The following is a 19658-nucleotide window of genomic DNA, read 5'->3' on the forward strand; positions in this document are numbered from 1 at the left end:
TAATCCATAATACAGATATAATATCATATCTCTAACGAAAGGAAGCTTTTAAAAATTGTTCTCGTCTCTAAAATTGAACCTCAAATCGCCATATTTAAAATTGATTGGGAGAGGGTCCTGCCAAAATGGCTCAGTGGAAAGAAAAGATTAAAAGCCGCGACTGTAAAGAAGATTCTTTGCCCGACGGATACAAAATTGGCCAATTTCTATCATTGTCCTTCCGCCAGTGAATTTTACGTACATTTTTCCATCGTGTTCCAGATCGATTACGTAACAGAGGGGTTAAAAAGAAAGCCGTTGGAGAGATATCAGCCGCAAAAATTTCGAACAAATAGTATGTCTATCTTTGAAATAGCACGGTCGATAGTCCTGATATCGCCGTTCGACCCCCGCGAAACAAGAGGAGCCATGGGGGTTGTTCGCGAAGCTCCGCCCCTTTCGTGGTCTCGTCCAACGAGGGTGCCTCGTGGAAGCTCTTTTCAGGACGAGGTTCGCCAATCGGAACGCGGGACCAGAACGCAGGCGTCCAAGAGCGACGAATAAATGTGGTCGCGAAGGGTTGATTTTGAAAGGGGCAGGTTCAAAGTCACTGGATACCGAGAATCTCTGGACGTGGATCTCCTCGGCGTCCTCAGATCGAAGGCGACATTAGTATCAGCGACGAGATTTCACTTCGTAGATCTGACGCGACGAACAGCTTTCTTTCGTTTTTTTTTGTTTCTCATTTAACATAAAAGTGTCCTGAGCTCGTTCGCCGCTGGACAGAACGCGGGATATGAGCTACACCGAACCGTTGTGGGAGATCAATGGAAATCAAGCACCAGTGGGTATAAACCATTTAAAGTGAATTATTTGTTTAAATCGCTGTTACACGGTTGTCGAGACAATTCGGGGATCGTGTATTAAAACGAGATTATTAAAGCTACTCTGTGTCGAACAAGGTATACACGCGGTGATAATATAGTGTTTCGTCGATCTTCTTAATATCATATTTGAGTAAATACTTTCTTACAAATACTTCCACAAGTTTGTGTGTTTGCAACTTCTTTGAAATGGAACTCTATAATTTCGATTCTACCGTTTGATGCAGTATTTTAATCTCTACAAAAGGTATTACTTATGCCCTAAGCCTAATAGTTCTGTGCGAGATTTGTAATTCTTGAAAGACACGAAATGTCTTGAAGATTTTGATAGATTTGGGAGTGTTAACAGCTTCGATAGAAGTTACAATTGATTATGTATTAACCCATTTGCATTGGCGTATATACATGTACATATGTGTATAATTTGACCATACATGGCCATTATCACCAAAGAATATACTGAATAGATAGGACAAATTACTGAAAAATTAAGTTTATAATAGTTTTTAATGTATTTGTACTTAAATTGGATAGAAAAGAATTTGGCGATACAATGCAAATGTGTTGACAAGCGCAACGCAAATAAAAATAAACGCGAGTAAATGAAACAGGTGATTACAGCGGATATGTCGCAATACGTCAGCGGCGAACTCGGAAGCTATCCTGTGTGGGACAGTTCAGTTTTGTATCAAGCACCGCCGCCCTCGCATTCTCACGTCAACGATCACGGATTATACAGGCAACCCTGTGCACTGCTCCATCAAAGGTAATTGCGAACCACGAACGATACGTTGTGTTACACTGTGGGATAAAAAGATAGCATACATCAAAATTTATCTAACTTTTCTTCCTTAAGGGGGGAGTCTCATGTAAGACCTCAAATAAATCATTTTTTTATTTCATTTTTTGAAAGTATACAGGGTGTTCGACCAACCCTGGGAAAAATTTTAATGGGAGACTCCAGAAGCCAAAATAAGACGAAAATCAAGAATATCAATTTGTTGATTGAGGCTTCATTAAAAAGTTATTAAAAAATTTCGAATCATTCTGGAAAAATTATTTTTGGTTGCGAGGCTCAATTATAATCATTTTTGGTGAATACCCATACCTCTGAAATACTACCCACTTTCGAGAAAAAAATTCGAGTGATGAAATTTTTAGACGAAATTAAAAAATTTTAAATCATACCTAAAAAAATTATATTTAGTTACAGGGATCAATTACTAACATTTTTGGTGAATAGACGTACCCCCGAAATCCTACGCACTTTCGAGAAAAAAATTCTTTACCGAAAATCTAATGTTAGGCCCAGAAATGCTTCCCTGAAAATGCGAATCTTTAAAATGTCATAACTCCTGAACGGATTGGAGGATTTTCATGTTTCAAACGGCAAACAGCGCGTATTTTAGTGAAGAATATATAGAAATTCCAAAAATATTCGAAAAGTTGATCCTTGTCCCCGTAAAATGAGAAAAACCCCGTAAAAATGGTCTAATTTTCAAACGACCATAACTCCTAGAATAGTGAATATATTTCAATGAAACTTTTTTCTAGAGCAGAGCCCATGAGTACCTACAAAAAAGTATTAGACAACTTTTCTGTAGGACGTCAAACAAATTTATTAAAAATGAAAAAGTAATTTTTAAGGAAAATCGACAAGGGGATTCCCAAAGGATAGCTAAGTAAACTGCAAAAATGAACCATAACGTCAGATATAACATTTCCTTGAAAAAAATTAAGAAGAATGGTTCAATTTTCTATCATTCACATGAGACTCCTCCCTTAAACGTTATAAGTTTAATTTTGTTTCTAATGTACCTATATCTCATTGTCCTATCTAGTTTCGTTTAAAGAAATATACGTTGATGTTCATTACTGAATTATCAGTCTTTGAAACTTGAGAAAATGTGCAAAAAAATTGAAAATTCTCGGATTTGTTATGCCTTTTCAGATCGCCAAACCTCAGTCTAATCGAAGTTAAACTATTTCACTCTTAAATACGAGTGTCGAAATTTTTCCGCCATGTTTTCTTGTCAACGTACGATCAATCTTGTAACTGTATATTCTGTACAATATTTATCTCGATAAATGACACATCGAAGAAGAAAGATTAACATTTCTAAGAACAAACACGTTGTACTCGCGTTTATAATGGTATTTGCTAAGCAATCACTATTAGAAACTTGGATTTCAGCCGATATACGCCTAACGGTCGATCGCCAAACCTTCCATCGTCCACAACGAAGAAGCCAAGACGCCGCGTAGCGACCGTTTCGCAAAGAAGAGCAGCGAACATTCGCGAGAGGCGTAGAATGTTTAATCTGAACGAAGCTTTCGACAAGTTACGCAGAAAAGTGAGTGTATACAAAACCTTCTGGAATGATCACTACCGTTAAAAAAACTTGAAATTCCTTATTATTGCTCATATAATAGTAATTTCCAAACGAAATTCCTTGCTTTGTGGATTGTTCGTTGTATCGTTCTTCCACGAGAAGAAGGCACAGGTATTGGTCGAAAACGATGACGAAATCGGTAACAGCCAATCAGCAAACTGCAGCAAGAGTGGGGATGTAAACACGCTGTGTCTTCTTCTCGTGGAAGGACGATATTTTTTATCGTGTACAAAATTACTTCGTGATAAAGTGAAAACTCTATAATTTCTTATTATAAAATTCTATAATTGAAATCTTGGACGGCAAAAGATTTTCAAAATAATTTTATGGTTTTTGCGTCTCCAGGTACCAACTTTCGCGTACGAAAAACGGCTCTCGAGAATCGAGACTTTACGTTTAGCGATCACCTACATCGCGTTTATGGGAGAACTGCTTGGGATCGAGCCAAGCAGTCCAAAGCCAGAATACATACCGAGAGAATATTATTTGCCAAATTAAATCAAGAATCCCGAGTAATTGGACTAATACGGCGGGAATTTGAATGCTCCTCAAGACGCTCGAAATGTAACTACGAACAAATAATTTAAGTTCATCGGTAAGTAAATTTTTCGAAGCAAGCGATTGATAAGAATGAACGCAAAGGTATTATAATATTAAGAATGTATATGTACGATGTAATGAGAATCTAATTTCGCGCGTATTCAAATTAAGCGAAATAAACGTGTTATATAAATGTAACGCGCGTCAAAAATGGTAAATTTGATTGTGTTTAACGTATGCCCGCACGTAGGTTTTGTGATCGAGTGTTAAACGAGCTATAGTTAAGAAATGTCCCGAAAAAAAAAACATTAATTAACATTTAATGTTTATGTGATTTTACGAGGTAAGGTAAAAATCCGTGTCTTCCGTAATTTATGAAAAATTTGCGTATTATATATTGTCATTATATTTAAATATAAGACGTACAAACATTGTCGCCTGTGTGTGTATATATTTCTCCAAAAGAACTTTCCAACTTTTACACGTGAAATACAATATCGTCGAATGATCACCACGATTGCATTCGATAGAGTGAATACGACAAATTCAACTTTTATTGATTGGCACACGAATCAGTACTTTTTTTAATACCGATTTCGTTACTTCGTTCAAGATTTTAGATTTATCTGTTGTACTTTTATTTAAGTCATAATAAAATTCATACTATCTGAAAACTGCGTTAATTTCCTGACTGCCTATGTTCTCGCCATAGCCAACTAACCTTCTATGACTAAAATTAGTACTGTTTAAACTAAACGTATCGCGCTGAATAGATACTTTTTTTGGCAACTGTACTTTGTAAAGTCGTCGTCATCTTCAATGTTTCTTTTCCTGTTAAAAATGGTTCCAGAGAATGTGAAATAACTACGACTCTTTCAACATTTTCACTCTCTGCCAGGAGTATACGGCCTTCTTCTTTGAAATATAATTATCGACTGGTAACGGTTAACTTGAGAGTGACTGCAGCGCCCCTAGTGATCAAGCAACAGCGCCACTGGTCTCCATATTGTGGAATTTACTGGACGGCACTGCCGGCTCTAAACAATTTCAAATACCTACATAATTGGGATAAATGTTACGTTTACCGTGCAAATCAATTTTTGGCGTACTTACGTTCTTTTGTTTATCTAGAAGCGTTAGTACTCAGATTTATAGAAATATGAGTAGTCTTGCGGAACTTCACTCTGTAGTGTACGTTACCGTTCCAACGCAGGAAGATGCTAAAACAATAGCACAGTACGTATTAATTTAACCCGCGAACCAAATAAATTTTTTCCCAAGTACAAACTTTGTATAATTTTACAGCGGCTTAGTGAAAAATAAGTTGGCTGCGTGCGTCAATATCATACCATCAATCACATCAGTGTAAGTACTACGCGTACAACGACCAATAAAAGTTTCATACACGAATTACTAATAAAAATTAAACAAATTTCATTCTCGTGTACAAACACTCTTGTAGGACACTAAGTAATTTAGTACATAACATCTTGAAAATATTATACAAACGGAATAAATTGGTGCAATTTAAAAGGAATAATCACTCATTTTCAGATACGAATGGAAGGATAAAATTAATGAAGACAGTGAACTTCTAATGGTACGAGTGTATATGATATAAAAAAAAATTATACTAAAATTATAATATATATTTCTAATATTTTATTTTTATTTCAGATGATAAAAACTAGAACAGATACTGTGGATTCTTTGACTAAATATGTAAAGTAAGTATAAACTCTATAGTTAAATCCATAAATCAGAGAGTTTGTTTTCCAATGACAAGTTAAAATTCATTATTCCCAATTAATGGGTTAAAATTATATTCTTAAACTTCATTAATTCTATATTCTTTCTGAATAGGGAAAACCATCCATACGAAGTATGTGAAGTAATTTCTTTGCCTGTAAGTATTGCTTGTACTTTAACATATTTAGATTTTAAACAATTAAATATAATATTCTTATTGCAGATTCAAAATGGGAATGAAAAGTACCTTCAGTGGATCAGTGAAATAGTCCCACCCATTGATCAGAGACAAGAAAAAGCAGATTAAATTTTCCTTTTCTGTAAACGTTTAAACAAATCTTAGGTCATAGTAGAGCCATTTACTTTTAAAGTACCTTTACGGACTACTTATTTTTATAAAAAATTGTGTTATAACATTTACCAAGAAACAAATTCATTTATTAAAATATAAAATTAAAAGTATTATAATTGATTTAAATTTGAACACATTATACATACATAAGTATGAACTAACCAACATGGATTTACTTATGTATTTATAAGACTTATACTACGAGTAAAAATAATATAAATCAAAGGTCAATACGAAAATAAGAACTATAATTATTGATCATGTGTATTTTTTTTAATTTCCTAAAAATTCCTATTTCCCTGTAATGAAACTGTTACACTTATATTGGTGTTATTAATATTATCAGTCATTTTATCAATGTAAATATATGATGATAATAAAGTTGTTGCTTCATTGGATTACAAAGGCAAATTTGCTACAGTATGAGCGTATCTGCGTCACACTTTTATGTTTACGTATATATAAATATTATAACAAATTTCTCATAATTTAGTGCCGTCAATTACAAAAACATGATTTAATACGATCAAGGCACAAATTCATCAATTCATTTTTGAAAAATAATCATTGTTTTACAAAAAGTTAATGTTATCTACCACCTCCGTAACCTGGATAAAGCAATAACAGTGAAGATGATAAAGACTGATTTACTTCCATTTTGTAATTTTTGTCTAACAAATGACGACACGATGGACAGCAATGAACACCAGACGAAAAACTACGCTTCAAACAACCGAGACAAATATTGTGCGCACACGGAGTTGTAACTGGATTATAAACCACTTCCAAGCAGCAAGGACATGTAAATCTGTAATATAAAGGCATTAAAAATCGAAACATGCAACTTATTATATGTACAAAATACCACGATACCTTTCTGAAACATGTTGCAAAAATCCAGCTTTCCCATTTGATAAAGCTGTACGACATTCGTCCCATAATTTAGCATTTCCTTCATCCTCGTCGATACATTTCTCTATTTTGCTTTCTAATTTATAAATTTCGCGTTTTCGTTTCTTCTTAGGTGGCTCCGATTTTATCGAAGTAACCGAGTTTTCTTCCGTGAGCTCGTTTCGTTTTTTATTTGTTTTATTCTTTGCCATCGCTTCTAAATATCCATCTGGGTACATTGGCTTGAAACCTAATTCGATTATTCGTGCTTTACCTTCTTTGGTCCATGGCGCGGGTGCAGGATCGTCTCTTCTTAATAAGTATCTCCATACACGAAAGCCACTTTTTCCGGTGTCTGGATAATATTTTACTACCTTATATATGCCATCGTACCTGCAATAAAATTTTATATTACGCGTGAAAGTCAAATATCGTTATGTTTTACGAATACGTGGATACTTCGATACTTCGATATTTCTCGAAGTACTCGAGACATTTGAACATTCGGCAGTCCGATCGTTTCGGGTAACCTGATACGTTCACAATTTAGAAGAGAAAGAAGCAGAGATCAGTAATGTATTATCTGAATTCGCGTATTATCTAACGATATCAATGAAATCATTTCGTGGTTATTTAATAACTCACAATTACGTATTTATATTTATATTTAAAATATTCTTACCCTAGCTAGCGCGAATCAGTACTATCAGATGCCCGCACACCCTCATTATTTATTAAAGTAAAAATAATTGATTTACCTATTACCTTCCTCAGGTGCGTATTTACTATGTTTAGCAAGCTTAAAGTTCCTTACTACTCTTACGGGTATACCGCCTCTCCAATCTTCAGCCGTAGCACCATTAGTTGCATTGAGTTTGGCATTGCAATTTACAGCTAATGCTTTATTCATTCTAGTCAATGTCTGATCACAACTTTGCTCGGCCGTCCTTTTGTTTCCTTTGTAAATATAACGTATCGATTAAAATACGATATATCAATTTATAAATGAGTATCTTACCTGACAAATCTCTTCCACCTGACCCAGTATACATAAATTCATCGCCATTGTCAATATCATCCTCGTAACCACCGGATAACACAATAGAATATGCGCAGTCAGTTTCTCGTCCGTGAATTCCAGCTATATGCGGTCTATGTACACCAACTTCGGAAACCTATAATTTATCTTTCGTTTATATATGTAAAAATTGTTAAAATTAACAATTGCTCCAATTTCTTAATTACCTGTACTCTGTATATCCAACACATTCCAACTTCTACTCCTGGAATGGGTCCACGATGATTTGGTGGGACAATACTGCACTCTTTTGTCCTTCCCACGCACGCCATTCCTTTACCCCAGTCTCGCTTACTGTTACTATTCTCGGTAGTCTTTTTTTTCGTCTGTTTTAATTTGTCGCCTGCCTTTAAAAAATCATCATTTATATAATTTGGAAAATTTCTATGAAAGTAAATTTTACTGCATGATAATTAACCTTTACAATCTCGTTTTCATCATTTTTACATTCTGCACAATACCAATAATCTTCTTCTGGTATAGATGTTAAGGGGGGATTTAAACATCGTAAGTGATAAGCAGAGTTACATTCGTCGCATAATAGAAGATTATGTTCATCTTCTTTTCCAGCACAGACTCTGCAACCGCATTCCCTACACTTTGCGCGGGGATTATCCGAACATGCATTACAGTTAGCTTGTACACGTCTTCGCGTACCATTACTAATCATATGCTGTTCATCTTCAGGTGTTCTCTCTCCAAGAAGTTTTGGCTCCTCTATTACAAAAATCTCGCTTTTTGGATTCACTTTACGATTTTCGAGTTGTTGATCCCTGTGTCGAAATAAAAATAAATACTTTCATACTACCAACAATATTTATGACAATATTTTGAAATTATCTATTTTCATAGCATTTTTTACATTGACTTATTGAAAAGTAATTTTGTAATTAATTAATAATAAAAATTACCTTCCAATATGCAATGTTCCTATGAGTTCCTGAGCTCTTCTTTTTTTATCTATTTTCAATATTGTGAAATCATACCAGAGTCCAGTTTCTTTTGGATCATCAACATTATGATTGATCATTACTTTTTGACCTATTTTTAAGGCATCAAACTGTATAAGACGTCTTGCACGTGGTCTTACAGATGATTCAGGTACATTAAAATTTGGAGCACTGTCATCAAACTCCCACCGTACATTATAAATAAGTTTGTCTTCCTTTTTAAATATTTTTAATATTATTGCCTCGAACCATGCTCCATAAGTTTGGTCAAGACAATCTACAGCATCTCCAATGTTATAATACAAACTTTCAGTTTCAACAAGCGTTTCATCTGCATTAGAATTATCTATAATTTCTATTTTGGAATTGGAACTAGTAGTAGTACTATTAGTACTACTATTAGTACTACCATTATTATTACTATTACTACTACTACTACTGCTGCTGCTACTGCTACTACTGCTGGAGGTAGCTTCTGTTTCTGTTTCATCAGTTACTCTCATCATTAATTGAATTACATCATTCAAATTAATATTATAATCGTGAAGCTTATAACCATTTTCTAATTGCTTTCCTCGAAAAAACAATCTTTGCAAATTGACTTTCACATTAAATTCTTGCTCAATTTCACGCTGAAATATAATATAAAGTTTACTAAATATACAATTACCATCATTCTAGATGCATAATAAAATGCTTTTTTCAAGTAAAAATAAGTTCTAAGTAAATAAATATAGTAACTTTTACTCTCTTATTAACGAAGACTAATATTATCTACAATAAGTATCGGAGGTAAGAGTGAAGACTACATATATAGACTAAGATTTCCTTTCTATCTTAAAAAATATTGCTCATACTTTTTAAACATGGACAATAGGAATACCTTAAAATCTTCCACCTCCGTTAATTTGGAAATAGTCAATATTGCCTCCTGTTTACCATCCATTGTTCTCACTTTAACGTACATTTTGATGCGTTTGTTTAATCAAATGCTTTCAATTAACTCAAAAATTCGTGTTCGTTTAACGCATCAATTCAAACGAAATAGAGAAATAAAGATTTTATTCCATTTATTAATATCAATAAAGGAGCAGCTGAATTGTTATAAGTTTCGCCGTCAATAGTTGCTGTCACAACTCACAACTGACCTCACCACTTGTTGGTGCCTTGCCATCTATAACAATGGAAATTGGCGGGAAGTAATCCTGAGGCACATAACGGAAAAAACAAGAATTACCTGACATGCGCGTGTTTCATTCTTCTCATTGGTGAATTATTTTTAGTTAAGGAAACTAACCATTCACGAAATTCTCTTTCGCAGAAGCTTATTGCACAATTTAAGGTCAACTTATTTATTTCATTACACATGTTCTCATTTGCTTTCTTTTATTAAATAGAAAATTGTCATAGAATGAAAAGAGCTAATACAATTACATTGCCTCAGATTTTCATTAGGATATGTTCAGAATTATATTAGCTATTTTAGATTTTCGTTTATTACAAACTCAATTACTACATTTTTTTAAATTAAAGTATAAATTATACGAAAATGCTACAAATTTTATGTAAACATTTGCGCAATTGTTATAGTACTTGTTTGCATGCATTTAATTGTGTACACGAATAATGACAATTTGCTACATTTTCTTGATTTTCATATCAAAATTTTGGATAATCCTCGGAACAATAAACGAAAGTGTGTGAAATTTATATTCTTGTCTTACGTAAAATTTCCTTCTTCTACAACGGAGGATAACCTACATTGTACCATTACCAATTCACTTAGAAGAATTCGTAAAAACAATTTGTTAAAATTAATGGTCTTTATGGAATTCTTTAGAAATATCCAATTTTCCTAATATACTATAAAAAATCATATAATAAAAATTTCTTTCAAGTTCTAAACTTGTATAACTAAATTTCAGTAATAAAAATCAAATTAATTATGTTATAAGAATTTTCTATAAACCATAATTCAGATAATTATACGTAATAGTACAATTTGTATACTACCATAATTATACCGCTCATTGCTAAAGCAAATTTCAAGATAGAAATATCTTGACCAGATCTTCCAAAAAAAAAAAAGAAAACCAATTCGATTTACATACACTTCTAGCAAAGCAGAAAATTACATTTTTTTTTTTTTTGTCACATGGTTATACATAACGATACGCAATTTACATATAATTATACTTAAATGCGATTAATACATAACATCACGAGCAGAACTCTAAAGTTATTAGTTTCTGTATAAAAATATCGGAGAAATGATCGATTGAACTGTAAGATAAAATTACAATTTATACAAATATATACTAATATGTAAATATATATTAAAATGTATTTATACATACATAACTGTATTTATATTTATTGTATCATTAAACAGAATTTTAAAGAAATTTTTGAAGTTATTATTCTTACAAAAATCACTTATAGTCGACTTACATAATTATATATTAATGGTATATAATTTACATTAATTAACTCAAATATGACTATAACTACAGTAAAATTAATGTATATAGTATAAAGCAAAACTTTAAAATTGCTACTATTTTTACAAAACTAAAATGCTAATACGAACGGTATAATTACATATTAACAAGTAATTCGCGTAACTTACAATCATAATAATAATACAGTTTGTTTGTAAACGTAAATTCACAGTTTCTGCTCCTTTAACATATATGGTAATCGCAACTTATATAATTACATATTAATATATAGTTAATGTGTTTCGTGTATAATTACAATTGTAATGCGGTTAACAGTTCCTTTGTTAAATACAATATGTTCTAGTAGAAAATGTCGCTCCACCTGTGGCACAACCTATGGCTAAGCAGCACAATATGTACCGGTACAAAATTTCCATAAAAAGAATGGAATGATTTGTAATTTTTAAAGAATACAGTATTAATCAATAAATGATATGATCGTACCATTCTTTTAATGTCACTTTATGACTAGAGACATTAAAATAAAATTACTATTAACTTGAAAAAAACAAACTATATGTAAACATTACACGTACTTTAGTTACATTAATAAATGATAATAATTACCAGAAAAATATTGACGACAAGGAATGAAATTATTTTATTTTAAATATTTTTGAATTTAAATTATTCGCACTTTCAACATACTAACATAAACATTGTTTATAACAATACTATATTTTTACATGCTTACTGAAAGAACACTTCTTCAGAAAAAGTAATATATTTACTTATCGAAATAATAGGAGCATTTTGATATCCAATATTTGATATTTAACACATTTTGTACCTAGTACGGAATTAAATAAGAAAAATATTCTTATATTTTAAATTCTATATGTTTACCTTTCTTTCCGATGAATACTATACCCATCGTAAAAAAATTTAATAACACAAAACACATTTATAGAAACTGTCGTCCTTTTCACACATTGTGCAAAATATATCCTCGTGAAATTAAAATTTCAACGTAAACTCAAGTAGAAGAATTTAACTAGATGTACATATCGACAATTATTGACCATATGAGTTTATGATTTATGAAATTTACTGGAGAAAAATGTTTAAAGCATGAATAAAGTACTAAAAAAATAATAAAAATAATTCCAGTTAAAATTATGTTCTACTACAGGTTATTAATTCTATGTAGGATTTTTAACAAGACCGATTCTATGTACCGGTACATTGGATAGCTGCTAATATAAACCTAAATCGTCAATGTAGAATTCTCCAAGTCAACTTCATTGCTCATCACACTTGGAAGACCTTTGTTAAATCTCCTGATTGTCTTCTCCAGTCTCATTATCTACAAACTCAACGTGTGTAAACGGAAAGTGGCCGACCTTGCCATGTAATTCACCTTCCCACTGGCCATTTATGTTAGTCTTTGTTACTTTTATCACGTCTCCCACTTCAAGTTTTAGGGCAGTTTTATCATATGCATTTGGTACCCTTGCTTGTTTTACTTTTGCAAAGGCAGGCAACGTTCGCTGAATGTTTGATCTGCGAGTGGTCCCTTGTCCACTTTCTAGATAAGGCATTTGCGAAGCAGAAACCTGTACAGAGTTGGAATTCAAAGTTGAACTTCCCCCACTTTCTGGGCGTGAATTGTTCTCCATAACCGAATGATTGTCCTCTTCATACTTCTGAACATATGGAACTGGAACTGAACCCGTTTGGCCGAGGCTGTTTCTAGCAGTCCACCATTGTTCTTCATCTTTTGATATTATTGTGAGAATTTCACCTGTAACAGATTAAACGATTTCACGGTTTACCTAAGTTACTGATCATTACTAACTGAAAAATCAAAAGTACAATATTAGGTTGTACTATACGAAATTATCGATATTTGAATAGTTGAAAATTAATCTCAATTAATAAAGTAAATGTATCAATACTTTCTAAGAGTTCTGTTAGGAAAACAAAGATCAATTAAGAATCATGACAAAAGTTAACATATAAACAAAAATTCAAGACTCTGCAGTTGATTTAAGAGTTGTCACTATCAGTCTCCCAATACCTGGCTACAATAACGAAGATAACAAAATTGAACATGTAGATATCACACCAATTGACAAATATTCAACTGAAATGGCTAGTGTAATAAAAAATGGTTACAGTATAAGAATCAAAAAAGATTCTGGTGACAGTATGTTAAAAGAGCATAATTCATTACTTTTTCCTAAACTTGTGCCAAAAAATAACAACACTCAATCCTCAACAAATTTAAGGTATGCTTAAAAAGTTGATTAAAAATCACACATCATAATAGAAAAGTCACAATGTTGTCAAACTACATTAGGATGCCACACCCAGCAAACTTAATAAATTTTTCTCCAATGAACAATCACCTTTTTTAGCATTTGGAGCTCTTATATTTAATTACTCAAAAATGCCAAATTTTATAGATATTTATACAACATTTAATATCTTATTTAAAGGAAACTACAGATGCTAATAGTGTATATTTTGACAAATGAAAACGAATTTCATATGGTACAACCACATATGTAAATTAAATTTTAAGCTTAGATTGAAAATTTATGAATTTATTTCATGCAACTAAACATCAAGCAAAGTAGCTTAGAACATATGCATACACGCTCATAGAATCAGCACTACAATAAAGTTTGCTTAAATTAGACATAAAATAAGGTCCACAAACCTTTCCTAAAAGGTAAATCATCAGGATCATTCCCTTCAAAATCATATTTAGCTATTACCCTCTGTGTCTTTTTAGGAGCAGGCCTAATCAATGGCGTTGTGTCCAAGTAATGTAATTTGTAAAAAGCCAAAAGATTGGGAATATCAGGAAACATTTGATCTCCAATCCGATAACGTATTTGATCGCCCTGCTGAATTTTATTTATTATGTAATGGCTAACCTTGCTGTCTTCTCGTACACACAGAACAAAATCTCCAAGTATCGATGTGCTGTCACGTACTAAAAATACACCGCCTTCTTTTTCACCCATTAGTAAATCCGAGGCATCTTGACGTGACATTGCACCAAAGTACCAACTAAAAATATAGTAACAATGTATATTTTCATAATCTTCAATAAAATGATTGTTCCTTTTACTACTGACAAAATTAACAAATACATAAAAATTAAGTATTAGGTTGATGTACATGAAATGTTACTTCTTCAAAATTTAAATTACCAAATATGTATATATATACATATATACACACTAAACATTTACTTTGGAAAAACATCCTTTAAAGATTTAAAGACAATTTCACTTGTATCAACCTAATAAATTATAGTCGTCGTATTGTAACTTTAAAGGTTAATAATCGATCGTGCGATGTGTATTATTTCAAAGCACACGAGGAATTCAAATTAAAGATCGATATTATACGAATAAAAATGCATCTTTATTTACCTGGACTTATCATATTGATCGAAAGTAGCAGCCATTGTTTTACAAGTAATCGAGAATAAATCCGTCAAAATCAGTAAAGTTGATTATACTTGTTGATCAATATATCGTGAAATCGGGAGCGCCTCTTCTATGTGTGCGAGAGAAGGACCCGGAAAAAGTAAAAAGCGCAACAGGGCCTCGGTGACGCGGCGAATAGCGCTCTTGTATGGGACGGAGGAGGCCCGGGTTCAAATCCCGAACAAGTCCCCAAGTCCCTCTCTTTTTCCGCGGATCCTGCAATATCAAAGAGCACCGTTCTCGAAGTGGTTTAAACGTCTGCATAGTAAAAATAAACAGCATTCAAAGCTGTGTAGTTCAATGCAGCGTTTAAAACCGTCTTCAAATTGAAGAACGTGCTATCTCCGTAAATAATACGTTCAAAAACCTTTCGCCAATAGTCATTAATCGCCTTTGAAAATAGAGTTTCATCAGAGTCTCGTACGAAATTTCGTATCTGTTTGAACGATTGCAGATGTGTTCGAAGCAAGCCCCCTTACTTCCTCTATTTTTTTTTTTTTTAATAAGTTTCACCTCACGTCAAATATGTTGCACTTTCCCGTTCTTTAGAAGTTACACAAAGATATAATATACCTATTTACGTACAAATAGTCCTCGAAAAACTCTCTGAACTTGCACTCTCACGAAAATGGTCGCCAGCATATTCTACTTAAGCCTATGACATAAAAACAGAGGCCAATGGTTTGTTGAAGTTTTGCAAACTAGATATAGAATGAAGAGAGTGGAAACTCTTGCAAGGACCTGGGAAAAATATATTTTTAGCGCTACCTAACGTCTTAATAGAAGAACTAGAATCTTCCATTAATTCAGCACACATTTTTAAATAAATAATACATTTTATTTCATGTACACGCATGCATTCAACGATTTGCCGTACAAAGGGAATATGGCACATCAAAAGCATTACCTTCTTCTTTTTAACAAGCTTCTAAATAGTGTCGTATAGATGAAACTTTAGTTATTTAAGCTGTAAATAGGTTATCAATTTAATGACCAGATTATTATTTATTAAATACATATCGTTGCATTTTAACACATTTATGTACATGTCACTAAAGTGAAACGTGCAAAATAATATATTAGAATTTATTCTCGAGATAATGTGAAACGAATTTTATAAGAATTTATTAATTACATAGATAACCTATTAGAAAGTTAAAAATATCGTGGAGCCGTTGACAGATTTAATTTTGTAGACAGTCGTGCCTAGATTATACGTAGTGGAATTTATCCTCAGAACGTTATGATTCATATTTAAATACGAATACAAATTTTTTTTTTGCAACATGTACTGTTGACTTGTGTGTACATAATTAATAACACTTTTTAATGGAAACGTCCTATAATATTTCTAAAATTTATTTACAAGACAATAAAATGGTAAGGCTGAAAAGAAAAATATTATTTCACTTTTCATAAATTTATTGTTTTCTCTTTTGCCTGTACTTAACTTCTTCGAGAAACTGATATTCATTTGTATTTTCTTTAAAAGAACCCATTATCCTAGGTATTGTATGGTATGTGTTGTAATTAAAATAAAACTTGAGAGCAGTTTTGGTTAACACAATGCTGGGAAAACAATGCCTCGTATTGTGTAACAAATTTATCGAGCCAATTGTGTGATTAATGCCGCGCACATTTCAAAGAATTCCATTGTATGGTGACCTGTTGCTTGAGGCGGTGGAAGCGTAGGGTCTGAAATAATGAATACAATTGAGGATTTGGCGGAAAACAAATACACGCCACAAAAACATGTACCTGCTGTCAACTAAGCTCCTCAATTATTTTTATATGTAATTTGAAAAAAAAAGCAAATAACATATATCAATGCAATTCTTTACCTCGTCCTATATCCTCTCCTTCTTCACTGGATAAAGACTTGAAATCCAGCAAATAACTTTTATAATCAACTTGGTAAAGTTGCAATGACATTTTGCTATGCTTGTCAGCTAATTTATTTCTTTGGCGTACTCTAACACTGTAAGCATTTATGATTTTCCATTCCTAAAACAATGACATTTTTTATTAACGTTAAATAAACATGCCTAAATTCATTAATTTAAACAACAATTTTATAAAAATTTTCAACATACGTAAAACTATAATATTACAGTTAATTCAATAAATTGTGCCAGTTTGCATAAAAATTAACAAAAGAAAATGACTTACAAAATTGAGGGCTTTCATAGCACGATAGACTTCATTCATGATGTCATTAGGTTTAGATTGTGAACGGATTCCTAAGTGCCATTTAGCCCGTTTTACGGGAGTACCACGATTACCTTGTGTCTGGGATGATGTGCTCCCTTGAGAACTCTGCCGTTCTCGAAATGCTGAAATTGCATGAATGATACATCGAGATTTTACAATTATATGGTATTAAGAATTCTATAGACTTTACAAAACTCATGGCCAAAATAAATGATCAGCAAAAACGTACGTGCTATTCTCTCTGGATGTGGTCTTAGAGGGCTATTATTAGAATCATTGGGACTAAACGCAACAGGAGGTGGACTAGATGCCACATAGAAATCTTTTAATTCCGCTTTAGCGGCCTCATCCGCAATTCTTTTATTGTCTATTATCAGATGATAGGCAATTGCCAATTGGTCATGGGGATCTCCCCCCAGTAATGCAGAATGAACTTCTGCTTCCTTTACATTAAATTTCTCACAAACTTCGTTTATAGCATCTATATCGATTACAGAAGAATCTTGTTCAACGGGCGACGGGAACAAGTATGAAGGTAAATCCTTTTGGAACCATTCATGTTTTCTAAAGCAAAGTCAATACTTGTAATTATTTTAAATATCAACATATTATATTTGCGTAAAAGGTATATAAATTAAATGTTTAAAATTTGATATACTTGATATCTTCGATGGTGGCCCTTTTCATAGGATCTACTTGCAACATATGACATAAAAGGCTGACAACAGTTTTATTTAGGTATTCTGGAATGGGGAAAATTCCAGCTGAAACAAAAATCCTTTCATATCGAATTTTACATAAAATATTAGAAGTAAGAATTACATAAATATTACTAACATTTGATTTTACGAAAAAGTGTTGGTACATGTTCATCGTCAAATGGTAAAGTACCACAAAGCAGAGCATACAGTATTATACCACAAGACCAAATATCTACTTCAGGACCAGCATAAAGTTTACCCGAAATTACTTCTGGTGCCGCATAATTAGGAGAACCACAAGAAGTACGTAAAAACTCTCCATCCATCATCATGTTTGATAAACCTGGAGTTATATTAAATTCCATATAAATATACGGAACTAATTTACTGTATCTAACATGCAAGACATTCATGTAATTCTGCATGAAACATAACTTATTTTTAAAACTGTTTCAGTATAATTTTTATAAAACGTTAAATACAAACATATAAATGAACTATAAAAAAATACACTTCAGTAAAATTTACAAATGTCTTGCATTTTGATTAAAGCTTTCATTTTATATGCAATAAAATCCCAACTATATCCAAATACCGAAATCTGCTATTTTTACATGTAGATTATGATCTAACAGAAGATTCTCTGGTTTCAAGTCACGATGAACTATCATGTGCCTGTGGCAATAATCAACACCAGAAATAATCTGTTGGAAAAATCTTCGTGCCTCGTATTCTTTAAGTTTTCCATGTTTCACAATATAATCAAACAACTCTCCACCAGATACATACTCCATTATCATAAATATGTCTGTGGGTGTACTTATGACTTGATACCTGATTTAAAAAGTATAATTTACATGGCAATTGTTTAAAATCATGGTATATAGTATCATTTACTTACAACTTAATAATATGAGGGTGTCTAAAAAGTTTAAGATTTTGTATTTCTCTTCGAATTTTTCCAACCACATCTAAACTTTTAATTTTCTGACGATTCAGAATTTTTACAGCAACTTTATGTTTTGTTAGAACATGTTCTCCAACTACAAAAATAAATAAACATTAGTAGTCTTTTAATTGGACAATTATATTTTACAATACTTATACCTTAAATAATGCAATTTGCGTGATATAAAGACTAACAAAAATTTATGTAAAAAATAATAATAACTCACTTTTCACTTTACCAAATGTTCCCACACCCAAAGTTTGCCCAAGTGTGTAATGACCTATCTTAACAATAGGCTGCGGTTGATTAGATGGAATTCTTTCTGACATTGTTGATATTCCTGTCATTTGTAATAAACTAAGAGAATTACTATAATCTATTAATTACAATAACCTATTTCGTAAATCGTGATACAATCATATTATAAACGAAAAATAAGAATAAAATATTTTTTAATTCATTTCGAAAACGAATTTTTAAATAGACAAGAGCTTGAAACAAATGAAACTCACAGTAATTTATAATTCGAAAGTGTATAAGTTTAAGCGAAAACTGGAATATTAAATGTCAATTATTGACCATTGTTAACACTGCTCAATGTATGTAATTATTTACATTATCCAAACGTAACGCATTTGTAAAAAATATAGACCAAGGTCAAACAGGGTGTAAAAATGAATTACTATCGTTAATCATATAACTTGTACAAAAGTAACATTACTGTATCAGAAGAATATCAGAACGAAAGCACAAACAACAAAAAATACATCATGAAACTGAAAAGCAAATCACTAATGATTTCAATCACCTGACACTATTTACATGTTCTGACACTTACTACTTCAAATATACTGATACCAAATGATCATAACTGATACTATTGCATAGCCACTCACACTACTCACAGTCGCTCACAAGTATTTTGATCATTTATCATGCAGATAAAAGAACAAGAAACTACTGGCAAATTTTATGTTGATATTTCTGATTCGTATAAAAGTATAGGGTACCTCTTGTTTCTGTATATATCGGTA

At 32.2% G+C, this 19658-nt stretch overlaps 5 protein-coding genes across 17 annotated transcripts; 2 read left to right on the forward strand and 3 right to left on the reverse strand.

Moving 5' to 3' along the window:
* The first annotated feature begins 269 nt into the window (after window positions 1–269).
* LOC143343382 (protein Fer3) lies at window positions 270–4684 on the forward strand. 3 transcript variants are annotated; one of them, XR_013079955.1, is made up of 5 exons: window positions 270–823; window positions 1475–1629; window positions 3058–3217; window positions 3602–3851; window positions 4047–4684. XR_013079955.1 is itself a non-coding variant. In XM_076768232.1 (4 exons), the coding sequence occupies exons 1-4, from the start codon at window positions 776–778 to the stop codon at window positions 3752–3754; spliced, it is 516 nt and encodes a 171-aa protein (XP_076624347.1). In that variant the 5' UTR covers window positions 270–775; the 3' UTR covers window positions 3755–4684. The 3 variants fall into 3 exon arrangements, 2 of the variants coding, with proteins under 2 accessions (XP_076624347.1, XP_076624348.1); XM_076768232.1 differs by having other exon boundaries at window positions 3602–4684; XM_076768233.1 differs by having other exon boundaries at window positions 1485–1629; window positions 3602–4684.
* Window positions 4685–4778: 94 nt separating this feature from the next.
* On the forward strand, window positions 4779–6156 carry Cuta (cutA divalent cation tolerance homolog). Its single transcript, XM_076769934.1, has 6 exons — window positions 4779–5032; window positions 5102–5161; window positions 5351–5396; window positions 5474–5523; window positions 5660–5702; window positions 5769–6156. Exons 1-6 carry the CDS (start codon window positions 4869–4871, stop codon window positions 5850–5852), a joined length of 447 nt encoding a protein of 148 aa, XP_076626049.1. The 5' UTR covers window positions 4779–4868; the 3' UTR covers window positions 5853–6156.
* Uhrf1 (ubiquitin-like with PHD and ring finger domains 1) lies at window positions 6144–9982 on the reverse strand. The gene is made up of 8 exons (XM_076769915.1): window positions 9700–9982; window positions 8778–9448; window positions 8285–8639; window positions 8034–8213; window positions 7807–7963; window positions 7547–7745; window positions 6771–7181; window positions 6144–6705 (listed from the first exon to the last, which is right to left on the reverse strand). The coding sequence occupies exons 1-8, from the start codon at window positions 9781–9783 to the stop codon at window positions 6486–6488; spliced, it is 2277 nt and encodes a 758-aa protein (XP_076626030.1). The 5' UTR covers window positions 9784–9982; the 3' UTR covers window positions 6144–6485.
* Window positions 9983–10222: 240 nt separating this feature from the next.
* On the reverse strand, window positions 10223–15462 carry Crk (Crk proto-oncogene, adaptor protein). 5 transcript variants are annotated; one of them, XR_013080071.1, is made up of 4 exons: window positions 14707–15449; window positions 13983–14338; window positions 12213–13061; window positions 10223–12163 (listed from the first exon to the last, which is right to left on the reverse strand). XR_013080071.1 is itself a non-coding variant. In XM_076769932.1 (4 exons), the coding sequence occupies exons 2-4, from the start codon at window positions 14739–14741 to the stop codon at window positions 12589–12591; spliced, it is 864 nt and encodes a 287-aa protein (XP_076626047.1). In that variant the 5' UTR covers window positions 14742–14979; window positions 15349–15462; the 3' UTR covers window positions 10223–12588. The 5 variants fall into 5 exon arrangements, 4 of the variants coding, with proteins under 4 accessions (XP_076626047.1, XP_076626048.1, XP_076626046.1 ...); XM_076769932.1 differs by having other exon boundaries at window positions 10223–13061; window positions 14707–14979; window positions 15349–15462; XM_076769933.1 differs by having other exon boundaries at window positions 10223–13061; window positions 14707–14979; window positions 15337–15461.
* A 624-nt stretch (window positions 15463–16086) lies between these two features.
* Window positions 16087–19653, reverse strand: Ampkalpha (AMP-activated protein kinase alpha subunit). 7 transcript variants are annotated; one of them, XM_076769925.1, is made up of 10 exons: window positions 19635–19653; window positions 18851–18964; window positions 18577–18718; window positions 18271–18509; window positions 17812–18018; window positions 17633–17738; window positions 17204–17538; window positions 16933–17096; window positions 16605–16767; window positions 16087–16458 (listed from the first exon to the last, which is right to left on the reverse strand). In XM_076769925.1, the coding sequence occupies exons 2-10, from the start codon at window positions 18951–18953 to the stop codon at window positions 16367–16369; spliced, it is 1551 nt and encodes a 516-aa protein (XP_076626040.1). In that variant the 5' UTR covers window positions 18954–18964; window positions 19635–19653; the 3' UTR covers window positions 16087–16366. The 7 variants fall into 7 exon arrangements, with proteins under 7 accessions (XP_076626040.1, XP_076626037.1, XP_076626035.1 ...); XM_076769922.1 differs by lacking the exon at window positions 19635–19653 and adding an exon at window positions 19463–19598; XM_076769920.1 differs by lacking the exon at window positions 19635–19653 and adding an exon at window positions 19463–19578 and having other exon boundaries at window positions 18851–18981.
* Window positions 19654–19658: the final 5 nt, after the last annotated feature.

The sequence above is a fragment of the Colletes latitarsis genome, chromosome 7 (genome assembly GCF_051014445.1).
Source record: "Colletes latitarsis isolate SP2378_abdomen chromosome 7, iyColLati1, whole genome shotgun sequence".
Taxonomy (NCBI): domain Eukaryota; kingdom Metazoa; phylum Arthropoda; class Insecta; order Hymenoptera; family Colletidae; genus Colletes; species Colletes latitarsis.

Coding starts and splice junctions, on each gene's coding strand:
- Ampkalpha (XM_076769919.1), bottom strand. CDS start 19,259: ATGCGTTACGTTTGGATAAT. Junction 17,097..17,203: donor ACATCCAGAGAGAATAGCAC/GTACGTTTTTGC, acceptor ATGCAATTTCAG/CATTTCGAGAACGGCAGAGT. Junction 16,768..16,932: donor CTATGAAAGCCCTCAATTTT/GTAAGTCATTTT, acceptor TCATTGTTTTAG/GAATGGAAAATCATAAATGC.
- Crk (XM_076769932.1), bottom strand. CDS start 14,741: ATGGCTGCTACTTTCGATCAATATGATAAGTCCAG. Junction 14,339..14,706: donor GATCAATATGATAAGTCCAG/GTAAATAAAGAT, acceptor CTATATTTTTAG/TTGGTACTTTGGTGCAATGT. Junction 13,062..13,982: donor TGATTTACCTTTTAGGAAAG/GTTTGTGGACCT, acceptor AATCTGTTACAG/GTGAAATTCTCACAATAATA.
- Uhrf1 (XM_076769915.1), bottom strand. CDS start 9,783: ATGTACGTTAAAGTGAGAACAATGGATGGTAAACAGGAGGCAATATTG. Junction 8,214..8,284: donor ATGAAAACGAGATTGTAAAG/GTTAATTATCAT, acceptor GATTTTTTAAAG/GCAGGCGACAAATTAAAACA. Junction 6,706..6,770: donor TTGCAACATGTTTCAGAAAG/GTATCGTGGTAT, acceptor TTTATATTACAG/ATTTACATGTCCTTGCTGCT.
- Cuta (XM_076769934.1), top strand. CDS start 4,869: ATGTTACGTTTACCGTGCAAATCAATTTTTGGCGTACTTACGTTCTTT. Junction 5,397..5,473: donor AAGACAGTGAACTTCTAATG/GTACGAGTGTAT, acceptor TTTTTATTTCAG/ATGATAAAAACTAGAACAGA. Junction 5,524..5,659: donor TCTTTGACTAAATATGTAAA/GTAAGTATAAAC, acceptor CTTTCTGAATAG/GGAAAACCATCCATACGAAG.
- LOC143343382 (XM_076768232.1), top strand. CDS start 776: ATGAGCTACACCGAACCGTTGTGGGAGATCAATGGAAATCAAGCACCA. Junction 1,630..3,057: donor TGTGCACTGCTCCATCAAAG/GTAATTGCGAAC, acceptor CTTGGATTTCAG/CCGATATACGCCTAACGGTC. Junction 3,218..3,601: donor TCGACAAGTTACGCAGAAAA/GTGAGTGTATAC, acceptor TTGCGTCTCCAG/GTACCAACTTTCGCGTACGA.